At 29.4% G+C, this 16,856-nt stretch overlaps 3 protein-coding genes across 3 annotated transcripts; all 3 read left to right on the top strand.

The window, feature by feature from the left end:
• Window positions 1–3,441: 3,441 nt before the first annotated feature.
• Window positions 3,442–8,906, top strand: Bm3048 (cullin homolog 1, putative; the record flags this gene model as incomplete). Its single annotated transcript, XM_043076073.1, has 18 exons — window positions 3,442–3,446; window positions 3,621–3,818; window positions 4,068–4,254; window positions 4,388–4,555; window positions 4,844–4,985; window positions 5,186–5,388; window positions 5,506–5,661; window positions 5,868–6,005; window positions 6,222–6,377; window positions 6,460–6,567; window positions 6,727–6,924; window positions 7,146–7,306; window positions 7,512–7,614; window positions 7,907–8,035; window positions 8,118–8,209; window positions 8,306–8,414; window positions 8,505–8,567; window positions 8,775–8,906. The coding sequence occupies 18 exons, from the start codon at window positions 3,442–3,444 to the stop codon at window positions 8,904–8,906; spliced, it is 2,448 nt and encodes an 815-aa protein (XP_042932007.1).
• Window positions 8,907–10,270: 1,364 nt separating this feature from the next.
• Window positions 10,271–13,475, top strand: Bm3050 (LPS glycosyltransferase family protein; the record flags this gene model as incomplete). Its single annotated transcript, XM_043076072.1, has 8 exons — window positions 10,271–10,518; window positions 10,724–10,847; window positions 11,023–11,178; window positions 11,402–11,635; window positions 11,892–12,037; window positions 12,254–12,416; window positions 12,577–12,793; window positions 13,138–13,475. The coding sequence occupies 8 exons, from the start codon at window positions 10,271–10,273 to the stop codon at window positions 13,473–13,475; spliced, it is 1,626 nt and encodes a 541-aa protein (XP_042932006.1).
• Window positions 13,476–14,434: 959 nt separating this feature from the next.
• On the top strand, window positions 14,435–16,596 carry Bm8678 (Protein kinase domain containing protein; the record flags this gene model as incomplete). The annotated part of the gene is made up of 7 exons (XM_001893781.2): window positions 14,435–14,511; window positions 14,735–14,957; window positions 15,338–15,477; window positions 15,717–15,858; window positions 16,011–16,106; window positions 16,221–16,345; window positions 16,494–16,596. 7 exons carry the CDS (start codon window positions 14,435–14,437, stop codon window positions 16,594–16,596), a joined length of 906 nt encoding a protein of 301 aa, XP_001893816.2.
• Window positions 16,597–16,856: the final 260 nt, after the last annotated feature.

The raw sequence follows: 16,856 nt of genomic DNA, 5'->3' as shown, positions 1-16,856 counted from the left end.
ATATTCCTAACAAATGAGATGCTGAATCATCATCCTTCAATTCTGTTTGTCAAGTGAGACCGGCACATTCAGAATACATTTGCATCACCAGAATTAAATTGAATTGCCATTTTGTTAAAAACGGTTTCAAATTTTTTTTTTTTAGCAAAAGTTTATCACCGATCATTAAATGGTTGCTTAAAATAAAGAATGTAAAAGTGCTAGAATCATGAATTACGTTACTGCTTCCCAAAATAACAAAAGTATAACCAAAAATAACAATTTCCAGTTAATATGCCCTAGATTTACTTACAAGACTACTTTCCTACTTTCCTTTCTATCCTAAATGCAGTACCACCTTATCATATTTAGAGCTTATTTTGATAGACATTATTTGATTTGTACTTACTTTTGCAGATTCTATAATTTAGATATTTGTGAGAAACTGCTGATGATGAATTAAATAATAATGATAACGATGACAATAGATCATTTAAAGTTTTGATAACAATAATCATAATACTGATAAACGATAATATAACGATGTCTTTCTCGACAACTATAATATTTTCATAGTTGTTGATGATGATGCTGATAACAATAATACATATAATGATGATACATAGGATATATATGTGTATATATATGTATATATATAAATGTCGTGTGACAAACCTGCAAGTTCTATTAAATTACTTGCCATGCAAGTTGTGAATGGGCTTTTTTGAAAAGTTGGAAGGAATGGAAACTGAGTTTTTACATTTCATAAAATCGATATTGAAGTATTAAAAGTAATCTTTACTCATTAGTTGGAAATAAAAGAATTCAAACCGTGTAAACAAATAAATAGCCTCATCAACCGTTTTGGTTTCCAACTCTGCTTTATATATGATAACACTCTAAAACAAGAATTTTCAGTACAATTTCAACCGAGATAACACTACCATACTGAACTTATACACTTAATGCCTAGTTTTCTCATAAAATAAGCAGGTATTTCAACAAAGACAGAAAAGCCTCTCGTTATGCCCTACCTGTAACGAGAGTTGAGAAAATAGGACTTTTTTTTTTTTTGAGGAATGACCATGAAAAGTGGACAAGCTGAAGCAAAAAATGAAATGAAAAATTACCTAAAACTGCGACAAAAATGACCACTGAAGACGATATTTCAAATGATAACAATGATATCACCAATGCTGAAATGATATCATGTTTAACTTTCACAAAATTTTGAAGTCATTGCAGCAATAATACTTGGAATTCAACGTTGTTAATATCATATATTACAAATTACATACTTACGTGCAACAAACGTAAACTACGTCAGTAGCAATCAGTAAACTCGCAACTAAGCAACCAGTCATGCCACACTGATGTTGTGATATAACTGAGCACTTTCAATCATATCTATGCATATGACGTCATTTAGTAACTATGGTACCAAATTAATTCGATATTTATAACCAAGTATTCATTGGATGTATTCATCAATGTTTCGACAATAAATATGCAATCGATTATGCTATATCGACAAACAATTAAGTACTTCGCGTTATACGCACGCAAATCACGTCCGTAATGTTAGGAGAACTTAATCACATAAACAAACATATCAAATGAGTACATTTATGTCAATAAATTTTACTGACGTAAATTTCCGTCATACTTTCAAACTTCTAAATGACAATAAATAATGAAAAACAAAAGTTATAACTGCCAAAACAGAAAAAAAAAAAAAGATTGGCTGTTCACATCAAATGAATCAATTGCCATCGTAGCATCGCAAAGCGTTGCGGTTAGATCGAAGACCACGAATTTTGCTACGGGCAAACACAGCGATAGGGAAGAATGCAACACTATGACCAGAAACTGCATCAAAAATATAAAGAATAAACGCAAATAAGCTGTAAACCTTTATGAATACTTAACTCTTTTACATTATATCATGCTCAATCACGTGAACACGTGAGTTTACGTGAACATCAAATTACAATTATAATTCTTGCATTTTGCATGTAATAATTCAGTTGTATGAAATAGCTAAAGTATAGGTAAGTTTGAAATTATCTTGACAGATTGTGATGATAAACTTGCATATAAGATAAATGATCTGATGACGTCATCTGTAATAGACTACGAGTGATAATCAAATCAGATACGTCAAATGACCTATCGTTAACATTGGTGGGTATTAATTTGAAAAATATATAGTAATGATAGTAAGTAAGTTACTCTCTACTAACTTTACTCTTCTAATGACTTACCTATATTTGACGAAATTCCCGAATAGGTCAACTCAAAAGGTTACATTTACTAGAGCTAACGTTTACTAGTGCTAGGCGTAGGTTCACTTTGACACAGCTGAATCACGTTGTCGCGTTTGCACGAGAAACGTCATTGTATTGAAAGGAAATGGAAGAGAGATACGAGAGTGTATCAAATAGATAAATAAAAGATTTCTTTTTTTGTTTTGGACGTTATACGTGATAAGTTAACTTATGTCACGTGTAATTATATAAAGTTATAAATGTAAAAATATATGAAGTTATTTGCTTGATTTTAATTAATTATTTTATTTTTATTCATCGACTTATTCATTACTTACAAATTTATTTATTGTTAATGATTTATTAGATTTCAAAATGTTATCTTTATGACAATATTCATTAAAGATTAAAATCTTCTTCATTATTAATATTTCGTTTGCTGATTTTTGACTACTACAAAAAAGTCTATTAAGAATTTAGCATATTAAATTCTCTTATTATTTCCTACTTCTACTAAATATAATTGTACGAGTTCAATTTATAATGATAATTTTTTCCTTTGTTTCTTTTTTTTTTTTTTTATCATATATATTTCTATTTTATAGTGCAAGCTTGACAATTTGTTAACTTCATCAAGCATCGATTGTATCTGGAGTGGATGCAACTGTTGCTTGAATTATTGCTTGAATTATAATCTCGACCGTTCATATCATATCAATGAATTTATCATCTCACATCTCACATAACCATGTATTAATTGTTTTGATAATTTCGGCTTAGGTGCGTAATGTGCTAATTTATCAATTATTTCAACAAACTAATCACTTTCAGTGAATACGATTAAATTCATTTGCTCAAGATCAGTTGCTGTCGCCGTCGGTATTGCAGGTGGTTCAAAAGGACAAATAACTGTGAGTTATATAGTATATAACAAACAAATAAGGCAATCTTTCTTGTATCAATTATTTAATGTAAAGTTTTTTATTTGTGTTCGTGGTACGACCAAAATTTGTAGTTTAATTGAGGAATCGAAGATTATCCTCAGTTTCTTTTTTTTAGGTTTAACTTTTGAACATTGAAAATTTGCATTTGGAAATATTGATCTACTATTGTTCAAGTAAATATAAAATAAGTATGGAACTTTTCAGTATCATTCTTTAGTATTTTATGTTATTTATATTTTTTCACTAATGGTATGCGGTTTGTTTCTTTAGCCGGACCGTTGCTGGAAATAATGTTTCTATAGAATGTTCAAGTATTGGTGAAATAACACATAATAGTTAACGCTTATTTTAGAAATTCTCTTTGCAGTCATACTTACAATGGCGCACTTTTAGAAAACTGGCTTACTAAACTGTAGAAGCTTATTTTCAGGCCATCTGAGAAAACGATTTATTTAATGAGAACAGGGAATACGCGCAAAAGATCCATACCTGTAGTAGATACCGTCGATAAAATGGGTCTTCGTACTCCACCTTCAATTGATGAAATTTGGGGCGATATGGAAGTGGGTCTTAAAGAAGTTTATGCTCGTCAAACTATGATGCCAGCTCGTTATATGCAGCTGTACAGGTAGATTTTATGCAAATTTTGAGATTCTGGAAGACAAGCATATGGATTCTTTATTTGATCAAAAGTTTCTCAGATTTTTGATTAAATAATGTATTCATCTTTAAAGTGACTTGGGTTTATCGAAAGCTTTACTTTTCATTTTTTTGAGCTTAATGCATAATTCAGCCTTTCCTAAGCTTTTACTAGTTATAAAGGCACTGAGTAATAATTTTAAAGTTTTTTCAAATGAAATATAGCAAATGTTTATAGTCGTGTGTACACATTTTGCACATCTGTTGCATACAATAGTGATTCGCAGCGTGCTGGATCACGTAATCGCCCCAGTCGTGTTCCACGTGGCAGCAATCCTGGTTCCATTGGCGCCGAATTCGTTGGCTTAGATCTCTACAATCATTTGAAGCATTTCTTTCAGAATTATGTTGAAAATGTGTATCAGGTTTATCTTGCGTGTATTAACGATTTTAGTTGACCAAGTTTTGATGAAGTGCTGTAGTTCTGGAAACTTTGGTATGATTTTTTTAAGTCATTACTGTTCTTTTACATTAACCTATTGCCGATTTTATTTGCAGAAAGGGCGGGATTTGAGTGGTGAAGACATTCTGAACTATTTCACAACACAGTGGGATTCCTATCGATTTAGTTCCAAAGTGGTGGGAGGAATATTCAGCTATCTGAATCGCCACTGGATAAAGCGAGAATTAGATGAAGGAAATGAGGACATTTACGAAATTTATGTTGTAATAATTTTGTTTTGCATATTTTTTTTTTCTTGTATCATTTGTACTATATTTTATATTATATTTGAAAACAAAGCATCATAGTTTATCATGATCAGACCTCGCAGTAAACATCTGTTTTTTTTTATAATGACTTTCTTTTTACAAAACTTTTTTTTTTTTTTTAATTTCCTATTATTATTGAAAGTTAGTGTTATTGCGGAATAATTTTTATAGCTTAAGGAAATGCTTTTTTGAAGGCTTGCAGTTTTATGTTTTTGATTTATTACTGTTATCATCTATTTTCAGCTAGCGATTGTAACATGGAAAGAGTTTTTATTCATTCATATGCGCGATAGCGTAACAAGCGCAGTATTGAAACTAATTGAACGTGAAAGAAATGGCGAAAAAATCAGTACGAAACTGATTAGTGGAGTGATCCAATGCTATGGTGCGTGTATTAATCTTGTTGTTACATTTTTATGATCTGTATGATAATGCAAGTATTTTCCTGAAGGCAAGAATAGTTACTTTAAACCATATAGTTACCATATGGAATTCCAAAAGAAATAGGATCAGATTGCACCAGTTTTCCATATTTGTTTCTGCTTTATTTTAAACAATTCTTTGTTAAACAACAATTGTTTTCAGTGGAATTAGGCGTCAATGAAAATGATGCAAGTACTGCTGGTCAGGCAGCAAGTTCATCGGCAACTCATGTTGATCGCTTACCTAAGTTACGTGTTTACCGTGATTACTTTGAGAAACGCTTTATCGCCGATACAGAAAACTACTTTGCCAATGAAGCTGCTGAATTTATTGCTGCAAACTCCGTTACTGAATACATGAAGAAGGTTTGATTTCATCTATTATTAGGATTTTTAGAATAATGAATAAAGTATTTGCTACTTTATTTTTGGAAGATTTTTAATTTTTGTTTCTTTATTTATCCAAATGCACTTAAATTTCAGGTAGAAATCAGATTAAAAGAAGAAAAAGAACGTTGCGACCTTTATCTTCATGAATCAACTCAGGATTTGTTGGCAAAAACGCTGGAAAAAGTACTTATCACAAAGCAACTGGATTTGTTTCAGAATGAATTTGGAAATCTTCTTGAGTCAAATAAGGTCATCTTTAAACTCTAAAGTTCTTTCAGTGCTTTGATAAGCTTTCAGTAAGTTTATGAATAAAGAATACTTGTTTCAAAATGCCTGTATCCTCTTAAGCTTTTTGTGTTAAAAACTCCTTGAAAAGATATTTAAAGTTTCTGTCTCCTTTATGATCACATTTTAAACTTTTTTGAATATTTAAGAATCTTTTAATTTCCTTTTAGGATTCTGATTTGGAGCGCATGTATACACTTTGTGATCGGGTGGAAAACGGTTTAGACGAGTTACGGCTTGCACTGGAGAAACATATTGCTCGTCAAGGAGAAGCTGCATTGGATAAAATATCCGATATGGCAATAAATGTTAGTATTTAAAAAGTACCAAAAAAATAATTTTGCATCTGATTGCTACACATTAAAAAATAGGTTAAGCAGAAAAATATGATTTGTAATGATTATTTAACTAGAATTATTCAGTCATGTTTATTTGTTATAATGATTTGTTCCAGTTTTGCTGAATATCATGCCTTTCTAGTAGTACTATTAATTGGATAGTTTACTAAGTGTTCAAGATTTCAGGATCCAAAGCAGTATGTTTCAACAATTTTGGAAGTGCACAAACGTTATCATAGCTTAGTAACTTGTTCTTTCAAAAATGAACCTGGTTTCGTCCAAGCACTGGATAAAGCATGCACATCGTTCATCAACCGTAACAGTGTTACAAAGAAGGCAAATGTAAGTTGTGGTTTCCTTTTTTTTTTCTTTTTGATTTTGAAAAGCTGGAACAGGCTACAATTTTAGTTTAAATGTGTTTCAGAGCACATCGAAAAGCCCGGAACTTTTGGCAAGGTATTGCGATCTCTTGTTGAAGAAAAGTGCCAAAAATCCAGAAGAAAATGAACTTGAAGAGCTCCTTAATCAAATTGTATGAATTTTGTAGACAATTCAAACTTTAAAGCGTACTTTACAATTTCTTAATTATTCGGAACAAATGTAAATCCGTTTAAAACTTTCACATGAGAAACTATGAGATATATAGAATATTTGACGGGTTCGAGGAATTTAATTTAAGGTCTCATTTCAGATGATTGTATTCAAGTACATCGAAGATAAAGATGTGTTTCAAAAATTCTACACTAAAATGTTGGCAAAGCGACTTGTAAACGAGCTTAGTGCCAGTGATGAAGCCGAAAGTAACATGATTTCGAAGCTGAAACAGATGTGTGGGTTCGAGTATACCAGTAAACTACAGCGAATGTTCACTGATACTAGTCTCAGTAAAGTGTGCTATTCATGTGATTAACTTAGATGGGCTAATTGAAATTACCAGGATGTGTCAATTTCTCACCGTTAGAAGCAAATTTTAATTAAAATTGGCACAATTTTGAACGCCACTAACTTATAAATTCTTCATTTTTATAATTTAAAATTCTTGCAATTTTGACATTCATCATATGTTGTCGCGAGAATTATTTTAAGATTTAATACGATACGACCTTTCAGGATATAACGGAGAGATATAAACAATATCTAGCGGCTAAAAATACGAATTTGGGATTGGATTTCTCTATCATGGTCCTTGGGTCAGGTGTATGGCCTTTCAGTCAGTCACCTATTTTTGATATCCCGGTGCAACTTACAAAATGTATGGAATCGTTTAATGAGTAAGTGTATGAACTGCAAATTTTCATAGATTTGAAGTTAAAATTTTCAAAATTATTAGAAATTGTGGAATATATTTGAGAAATTTGGATTTTCTGTGCATCTACGAGTATTTTGATTAATGTATGATGGAAGTAAGCATTTTAAAGACATTATATCTTATCGACTCTGCAGAGACAAAATGTTTTAATACATTTTATTTCTTAGATTTTACCAAACACAACATACGGGTCGTAAGTTAACTTGGTTGCTGGCACAGTGTCGTGGCGAGCTTTCAGCTTACGGTTTTCAAAGGAAGTACACTTTCACTGTAAGTCATTTTTGTTTGAAAAAAAGTTAAATTTAAATTTTAAATTCAAAGATGCTGAGAAAATAGTATTCGGTGTTCGAAGTAGCTTCGACATGCAATTTTTTTTTTTTTTCTTCTTGGTTTTCTGAAACTGCAATGAAAGTAAAAGCAGTCTTTGTGATATACTTTATGGAAAGCATGCAAAAATTTAATATTAATATTCCTTCTTAGTAAATTGGGAAGTGCGAGGTTGTACTGCAGGTTTGCGCACATAATTACAAATGCATCTGAGAGATAGTGCTATTATTTCCAGGCTACAACAGCTCAAATGGCTGTCTTAATGTTGTATAATGAAAACACAGAAATGACGCTACAGCATATTTGCGATAGTACTAAACTTAGACATGAAGTCGTTGCACAAATTGCTCAAGCCCTTGTCAAGGTTTGATTTGGAACTATTTAAAAAATTGTTAGTTCATTTTTCTGCTTACTGACTTCCAAACCATTAACTATATCGCTTACAGGTGGAGCTGTTGTCGATTGCTGGACCAAAAATTGATATTGACGTAAATACTCCTCTTGAAACCGTTCTAAGACTGAATTCTCACTTCTCAAAGTATGATTTACTTTTTTAATGATAATAAGATTTGACCGTTTCAGTATTGTAAGTTGCAAAGATTCGTGAAAAATTTCGAAATGGAAATTTTTTTAGCAAAAAATTGAAAGTTGATCTGTCAAAAACGATGGCGCGAGCTGAGATACGTCAAGAAACAGTGGAAGTACATAAATCGGTGGAAGATGATAGGAGATTGGTTGTGCAGGTTAATGTTTCATCTAAGTTCTTGTCCTAACTTCAAATGGGTTTTAATATTATTGATTATTTTTAGTTTTATGAATTTTCTCTGTTTCAGGCAGCTATTGTTCGCATTATGAAGATGAGGAAGAAAATGAAACATACTCAACTGATTACTGAGGTAAGTGAAACTTTTTCGAGTCTTTTTCTATTAATTGTCTAATAATAATGCAAATTCACGAGTATGCAGAATCAATGTTGTTTTTCAAATTTTGTTGTGTTCTTATTTAGAATGAATATTGTGGAAAATCCAACTGATTGTAAATTTTGCTTGGTGCAAAATGTATTTCTGCTAATTTTTTGAATATAATTAATTGAAAAATTACAGGTTCTCGCTCAATTAGCATCACGTTTTAAGCCAAAAGTGCCGATGATTAAAAAATGCATTGATATTTTGATCGAAAAAGAGTATTTGCAAAGGGTGGAAAATGAGAAGGATCTCTATGAATACCTTGCATGAGCTGATTTTTTTTTTTTTTTTAATATATAAATTGAAGAAATTTTATTTCTAATATAAAATGCAGTCTTTGTATGCTCACTGATGCTATTGTGTATAACCGCGTTTATGTATTTTTTTTATTTCGGTGTAATGCGTTGTTTTCTCATCTTTTGCTGCCTGATATTTAGACGTTGTATCAGTTCCTGACAGAGTTTCTTTTGTCTTGTAATTTTAGAAAAATTTAAAATTTTTCGGATCATAATGTAAAAATGCTACGCCAATCAGGGTATCATTTATGACTTGGAACACTTGAAATGTTCACTTTGTATTATCGGAAAAAATAAAGGGTGTGATGTTGTGAAAGATGAATAAAACATTAGCATTGCAAATTTTTGGCTTTTCCTGAATTTTTAGAAAAAATTTGGGTTTTTTTCATTGCAGGTATTAAATTTTATTTTCTTTATAAGAATATTTTTTGCATTTTTTGAACAAAGTATTTAGAATTATATATTTCCGGAAATCCTATTTTTGTTTTGCTGATTAATTTTGATTATAATTTGTTTGTTTTGGTAGTTTTTGGTAAGTCCAAGATTAATTTATCCAGCAAATGAGGCACATTCAATCATTGAATTCAATACTTGATTTGTTATACATTTGTTGACCATATTCTCTGGTCTCGTTTTGTAGCACAGTAAGTAAAACTTTTTTAACCATACTTTTCAGGTAATTAAATTCCGATTTATTGCTACGTTTTCATCCTTTCATTTTTGTCTGAGAAATTTTCACTTTTCTCGTTTAATTTAATTAACTTCTTCATTGTTTGACGGTGGATATGAAACGTCAATTAATTTGTCGAGATTTTATTGCTAAAAAAAAAAAAAAAAATCCCTAAAAAAACTGAAGAATCTTGGTGCTACCTCCTTTATGTATTCTCTCCACCTTTTATTCTGAATTTGGTTCTCAAAGTAAGCCTAGTCCAAGATGAAATCAATTATAAATAAGGTATTTCTAGAATTTGGTGGAATGTGTAATCAACATACAAAGAAGTGTACAAATTTCACAAATACACCAAGTCAACGAGAAAATTTTATTTAGATTTTAACTTTTTTACTTCAGTAAAATTTTAGCTCTTACTTATTATTTCTTATTTATAAAAAGAACTACATTTCTCAAAAGAATAATATTTTATTTTTTAATTTATTCAAATTGAAAATAATTCATTATTTAACAAAATTTTAGTGACTTTTTTGTTTTCACTTTCAATAATGGATTTTTCTTTTTTAATTTATTTTTATTCCACTAATTCAATTTTACAGCTATTAACTAGCAATGAATTGGAAAGAAACAAAAATATTTATCCTATAATTAGTGTTATTTTATTTTAGATGTACTTTGGTGCAATAATATTACCACTATTTGCTACATTTTGTTTGGCGCAAAATGCATTCTTTCGTGAAGGGGATTATCGTCAACTCTATCCATTGCTATCAATTGTTATTCGTTTGGAAAATCATGCCCATGCATTGCCATATTTTTTTGGTTTAATAGAAAATCTTGATTATCCAAAGGATCAAATATTAATTGATATATATATGGGAGCACATATTGATGCAACTTTTTCAAAAACCAAACAGTTAGTTTTATGATTGTATAGCAAAATGATTGAATAAAGTAGTTTAATTTTTGTAATTTATTTAAGTAACATTGCATGCATTTACATTCGATTATATGCTGGTAATGTTTGCAAAAGATAGGACAAAAACATATAAAAGTTATAACTTATAAGTAAAAATGTTTAGTAATAGTTTCTATGGATTATAAGTGTTATAAAATTACAGGTGGGCAAATGATGCAAAGAAGCATTATCGTTCAATTTTTCTTACTGATGATGCAAAAAATTGGCAAGAAGAAGCATTAATGAAAGCAAGAAGCAGTCAAGCAAAATATGTGCTCTATCTAAAGGTACACATAAAGTTTTACATAGAATGAATGCTTGATACAAATGTAGAGTGTTTTAAAAATGTGACAGAATTCGCAAAGAATTTTGAATTGAAATGTTTAAGATTAAAGGTTAAAAATATTTCTTTGTTTTTCTTAAATTATTTTAAAAAAGAAGAAAAAAAAACTTTTTTTTCAGGGTGATCATTTGTTAACGGATCATAGAATTCTTCAGACGTTGATGCGAAAAAAGAAATTAGCTATTGCTCCTCTTCTTTTTGCACCATATGGTGATCCACCTACAGTTTTCATATCTGAAGATTATAACAATCGAAGAGAAATATCTGTTGTTGAAGTAAGTTTGTACGTTTGTTTTAATCGTATATTCGTAATTTTATCAAAATTGTCTGCAGCACCAAAATAGGATATTTGATAGCAATGCATTTAATGATTTATAGATAGATACTGGATAAGATGGATATACGAATATTTGCTATTAATATTTCAACATGCATCAAGCTAGCATAGAAATTTGCTTTTTTAAATTATTCATTTAAATATTAAACTATTCATTATAGGTTAATATGGTCCCAGAACCGTTACTGTTAAATTTGGCACACAGTGATTCGTCATTTTTAACATTTTCTTCCGGAAATTTGTATGCTTATTCTGAAAGCGATTCTAAAGAACCAAATGCTGTGTTTGAGAATTCAGCATCTCGGATGAATATACCATTTTTTTTGGATAATGAATATTTTTATGGATATTTTTTCAATCATTCATTACGTTCATTGGATTATCAACGAAAAGCGGTTTGTTTACTTACAAGCATATCATAATTTATGTAATTTCTTTTATGATTTTAGCTTTGTCATTTGTATAATCAGTCGTATGAAAAGAAACTAAAGCTTTCGTCTTATATTGTATTCATTGTTAAATTATTGTATATTTCTAAACTTGTGTTTCTGTAGTTTGAAAAATGTATAAGGATTGAGTAAAGAACATATCATTTGAGACAATTTATGAAAATTTATGAATGATTTAAATATGATAATTTCTCTCTTACAGCTTCGTTATCTGTTAGCCGACTGGATTGCTAATAGTGGTCTAATGCCAATTGTACACTCATCATTTCTCAAAGTCACTTATCCAAGACCATCGCTTTTTGGTGTTAATAAAATTTATGTTATCAATCTTGAACGAAGGAACGAAAGGTAGTGATGAAAATTACAAGTGAAATGAAATGAAAATTATTACATTTGACAGCAATTAATTTTTGCTAAAAATACTACAATAATGTTTTTTCTGCATTTCAGTACCTGTTATTTTGTATACTTTTGCAATGAACAAGTTTATTTGTTTTAATAGTTTCGGGATTTTTTTTTTATTTTTATTTTTAAAGTTATTAAAAGCTATTAAAATTATTTAAGAAAAGCTAAAATGATGGAATTATTAAAACTAATGGGTTTTGAATATACATGGTGGAAAGCGACAGATGGTCATCACTTGGATTTGGAACCACTATACAAAGAGGTTAAATTTTTGCCTGGATATGAGGATCCGTACTACAAAAGACCGATGAAAGCGGGAGAAGTAAGTAAACTTTATGAAAATTTAATATAAAAATGCAAATTGGTGGAATAATTAATATTTTAGTTTTTGTTACCCAGATTGTATGTGATTCAGCTATTTTGCAACATATGAGAATCGAATACTTTTTTTGTTTAGATGGAATTAAATTTTTTTATTTAAGGTCGGTTGTTTCTTGAGCCATTATCGCATATGGCAAGAAGTTGATGAAAAAAAATTGGATCGTGTAATTATATTCGAAGATGATTTGCGTTTTGTAGTTAATTCGACAATTCTTCTAAAAGAACTTATTGAAGATATTGATAGTATCGAAATTGAATGGGATTTGATATATTTGGGCAGGAAACGATTAGAAGGTGCAGATGAAAATTGGGTGCCTGGTAAGTTATCAGATATAAACTTTTCTATTCTCATAATTTTTAATTATGCTTTAAGGATTTTAAAAATATTCTTTGATATGAAGCTAACTGTATTTGTAGTTTTAAAAATATTCTCTGATATGAAGCTAACTGTATTTACAGTCATTAATATAATGCTTTGAAATAACTCTTGAGTTAGACGTACGTTAAAAACAGTTTTTTACCATAGGAATAACTTCGCCATCTCAATTCTATTTAATTATGAAAGTTTGCTAATGAATGGTATTTGAATAAATCTTTCATTTAGTGGAAATTATTCTCATACTGTCTTATCTTAACTTATAACTCTACATTTTTTTTTATAGGTCATCGACATCTGAGCACTGTTGATTATTCATATTGGACACTTGGTTATGTCTTATCATTAAATGGTGCTCGAAAATTACTTGCTGGCAATCCTTTGAAAAAACTTCTACCAGTGGATGAATATATTCCAATTATGTTTAATAAGCATCCAAATACAACATGGTCAAATGCATTTCCACATCGTAATTTAATTGCTTATACGATTTATCCAACCATTGTTGTTCCAGAAAGATACACATATCAACATGGTTACTTTAGCGATACAGAGGATTCGGATATTGTTAATATAGAAAGTGCAACTTGGACACCCGAGAAAACAAATAAAGATGAATTATAAGTTTAATTATTGAAAATAATACTGATCAAACATTAATGTTCAGATTAAATTTCAGATTTCTGTGTGTTGTTCTCAAAATGGTAAAGACATTTTAGTCTGATCATAATAGCATTAAAAAAAAAAAAAAAATTACTTGATTTTTTACTTGAATTTTGTTTTTAAATCATTTCGTTATTCTTTTCTATTCTTAAATAAATTAGCTATTCTTCATCTAAAATTAGCTGAAATTATAACTACTGGAATTAAGCAATATAAACATCAATGTTTATTTAGCTGTTCGCAAACAAATATACTTCCTCATTATAGGTAATATGGAAATTGGAGACATTCAATCGTTTTATATTGTCATAAGCTTTAATTTTCATAGCTTTAATTTTCTTAATATTTTTGAAGCTTTATTATATTAATTTTATATCATTTTTTTTTGCTGTGGTGCTATTGATGATCTAGTTATGGAATCATTGCTTTATTTTTGAATGCTGCCTGTCGGTTTCTTTTCTATATTGATTGCCTTACAACAATTGCCATAAACATTTATTCATTTCAAAAATTAATGATAAAATTTTGATAAATTTTATTGTGATTTCTCTTCTACAACCTAAAATCTGCTATGATTACTGTTATACGATTCTTAATTATAATAGATTATACATAGCATTATCGTTATTTCTTGTTTGTTGAGGTTGTATGAGATAGCAATCGTAAAGTGAAATATTGATTGCAGATTTCTAGAAGAGAACTAATTCTGTGTTTGCTAGTAGCACAAGAAAAATGTTTGTTAATATTTTTTATTTTGATCGTATCAAACATTAAAATTCACAACGCTGGAGTTTCTGCGTAATTCCAATTTGCAGTTTTACTGGCAAGGTTTGTTTATTTGTTTGTTATTAAATTCTTTCTGAAATTTAGAAAATTTTTTATTTGATTTAATCTCGAATGAAATTTTAGGGTTAAGCAGAATGGGTTGCATTTGCGGAAAGCCAGATCTTGAAATTGGAATGCAACAGTATCGGATACTAAAACCTTTTGCTAAAGGGTAAATTTTTGATCTAAATGTTTTAAAATGAAAATAGAAGATTTGTATAGGAAAGATTTATTTTACATTAACAGATATGATGTTAAATATTTTACAACTCATTCAACGAGTAAATAGTAGTAAAATTTTTTAAGTAAAAGTAAGGTTAAAGTTTTTTTTTTTTCGATTTATTTGCGTAAAAGACCAAAACGATGTCAAATATTTGAATGGAATACCTTTGCAGAGGATTCAGTCAGTTATTTCTGGTGGAAGAATATAAAACTGGTCATAAATGGGCTTTAAAACGAATTGATTGTCATTCAAAAACGGACATTGAACGTGTACGGAATGAAATTGATGTACAACAACGATTCGGAATGCATCCGAACATTTTAACACTTAAATGTTTTACAGATGACGAAATTCCGCATGGCATTCGATTTTCACTTATCTTCACTTTTTACAAAGTGTGTGATAAATTTTTGTTATATCGCCAAAATGAAGAGTAATTTTTGACTTTGGTATAAATATTTTTCCGGACTATAAGAAAACCTAGAAAATCCAAAAAATATCAGTGAAAATCTTGTGTAATTTAAACAAAGAGTAGCTAATTCATATTTTCAACTGATGTGCATTATCATCAAATTCCATTTTATCTACTGACCTCCTAGGTTTTCTTGTAGATTTTCTTATTAAATATTTGTACTAAAGTAGATTTTTTTTTAGAGATATAAGTGGAAGCTTTCATTTCACTAATTTTTTTTTTATTTCATCTTAAATACTAACTGTTTGGTGATGGACTTTTGAGTGCATTTAAAGTTTATAATATGTTTGCATATCATTTCAGCGTGGTAGTCTTCAACATGAACTTACAAATCGTCGTCAATGCTGTGATTATATTACCGAAGAACGGGTGATACGTCTGTTTCTACAAATTATTTCTGCTGTTAAATTAATGCACTCATCTTCACCACCTATTGCTCATAGGTTAGTTTTTTTTTTTTCTTTTTTTTTTTTACATATATTTTGATATTCTTGGATAACTTATGCAATTTTAATTTCATTCTAATGGAGGGCAAGAAATTATATAATGATCTGTATAGTATTTCTGCAAATGTTTTTGTTTTTGTATTATTTTGAAGCATTATTCAAGAAAGAATTTCTGAATGCATCTGTAATTTTGAAAATTTCCTTTTTAAACTTTCGTAAAAAAGTATGCTTTTTAGAGATATTAAACCAGCTAATGTGTTGTTGTCAGACGATGATCGTCCGATACTTATGGATTTTGGTAGTTGTTTCTCGTGTCCAATAATAATTAATGATGGAAAAGATTCAAGAATGCAATTGGCCAGTTTCTCTTATCCTTTTGTACTATTGTTAATCATTTAAGATCACTTTTTTTTTGCAGTGATTTATATTTTGATGCTATAAATTTACTTTGTCTATTGAATGCTACAGCATTTGATTCAACAAAATTATTTCTTTCTTTACCGAATGTTTGTAAAGTTTTATTATTTTAGGATGAAGCTGGTGAATTATGTTCAATGCCCTATCGAGCTCCAGAACTTTTTGTTTGTGAAGTTGGTTCAATAATCGATCAGTCTGTAGATATTTGGGTTTGTGTTATTTATAGCAACAACTTTTTAATTTTAGTTAAATTTGAACTTTTTAAATATAATTCCTAATCGATAGGCCAAAAAAAAAAAAAGAAAAGAAAAAGTAAATTTCAGTCACTTGGTTGTCTTTTATTTGCCTTATGCTTCTTCCGTTCACCATTTGATGATATCTATGAACGTGGTGATAGCATTGCACTTGCTGTTCAGTCAGGAAAAATTACTTACATTGAAAATCATCCGTAAGTTCAGTTTATATTTTTCAGAACAGAAAATTAAATTTTTTTTTTTTTGAAATTTTTAGATTTCTTACGAATGGGATATAAGTAAGAGGTTTGTATTATCTCTTACTCTTACTCTATCAAAATTTAAAGTTTCATTTGTCTTCAGATATAGTCAAAAAATCTTAGATGCAATTCATGCAATGATAGCTGTTGATCCAAAGGATCGATCAAGTATTGCATCTATTTGTGAGCTGTTGGAAGGATTTTAGTTTTATAAGACAAGGGTAATATTAAAAAAAAAAAAAAAAAAAATTGTAATTAATTTCAACATTTCCTGTTCATATATATTTCTGATGTTTTAAAAAAAAGCATTATGCTATGTGTATCAAACAACGCCTTTCATAAGATTTTATAAGCACTTTAATTTAATTTAACGTTTAATTCATCCCAATAGCGCCAGTTCATGTGAAAAGTATTTATATGCTTTTATTTTAAGATTTAATCGTAATTGTACTGTCATTGATACATT

The sequence above is a fragment of the Brugia malayi genome (genome assembly GCF_000002995.4).
Source record: "Brugia malayi strain FR3 genome assembly, contig: Bm_v4_Chr1_scaffold_001, whole genome shotgun sequence".
NCBI lineage: Eukaryota > Metazoa > Nematoda > Chromadorea > Rhabditida > Onchocercidae > Brugia > Brugia malayi.
The sequence above is the reverse complement of the archived record's forward strand: the minus strand, read 5'-3'. Positions and strand labels throughout refer to the sequence as shown.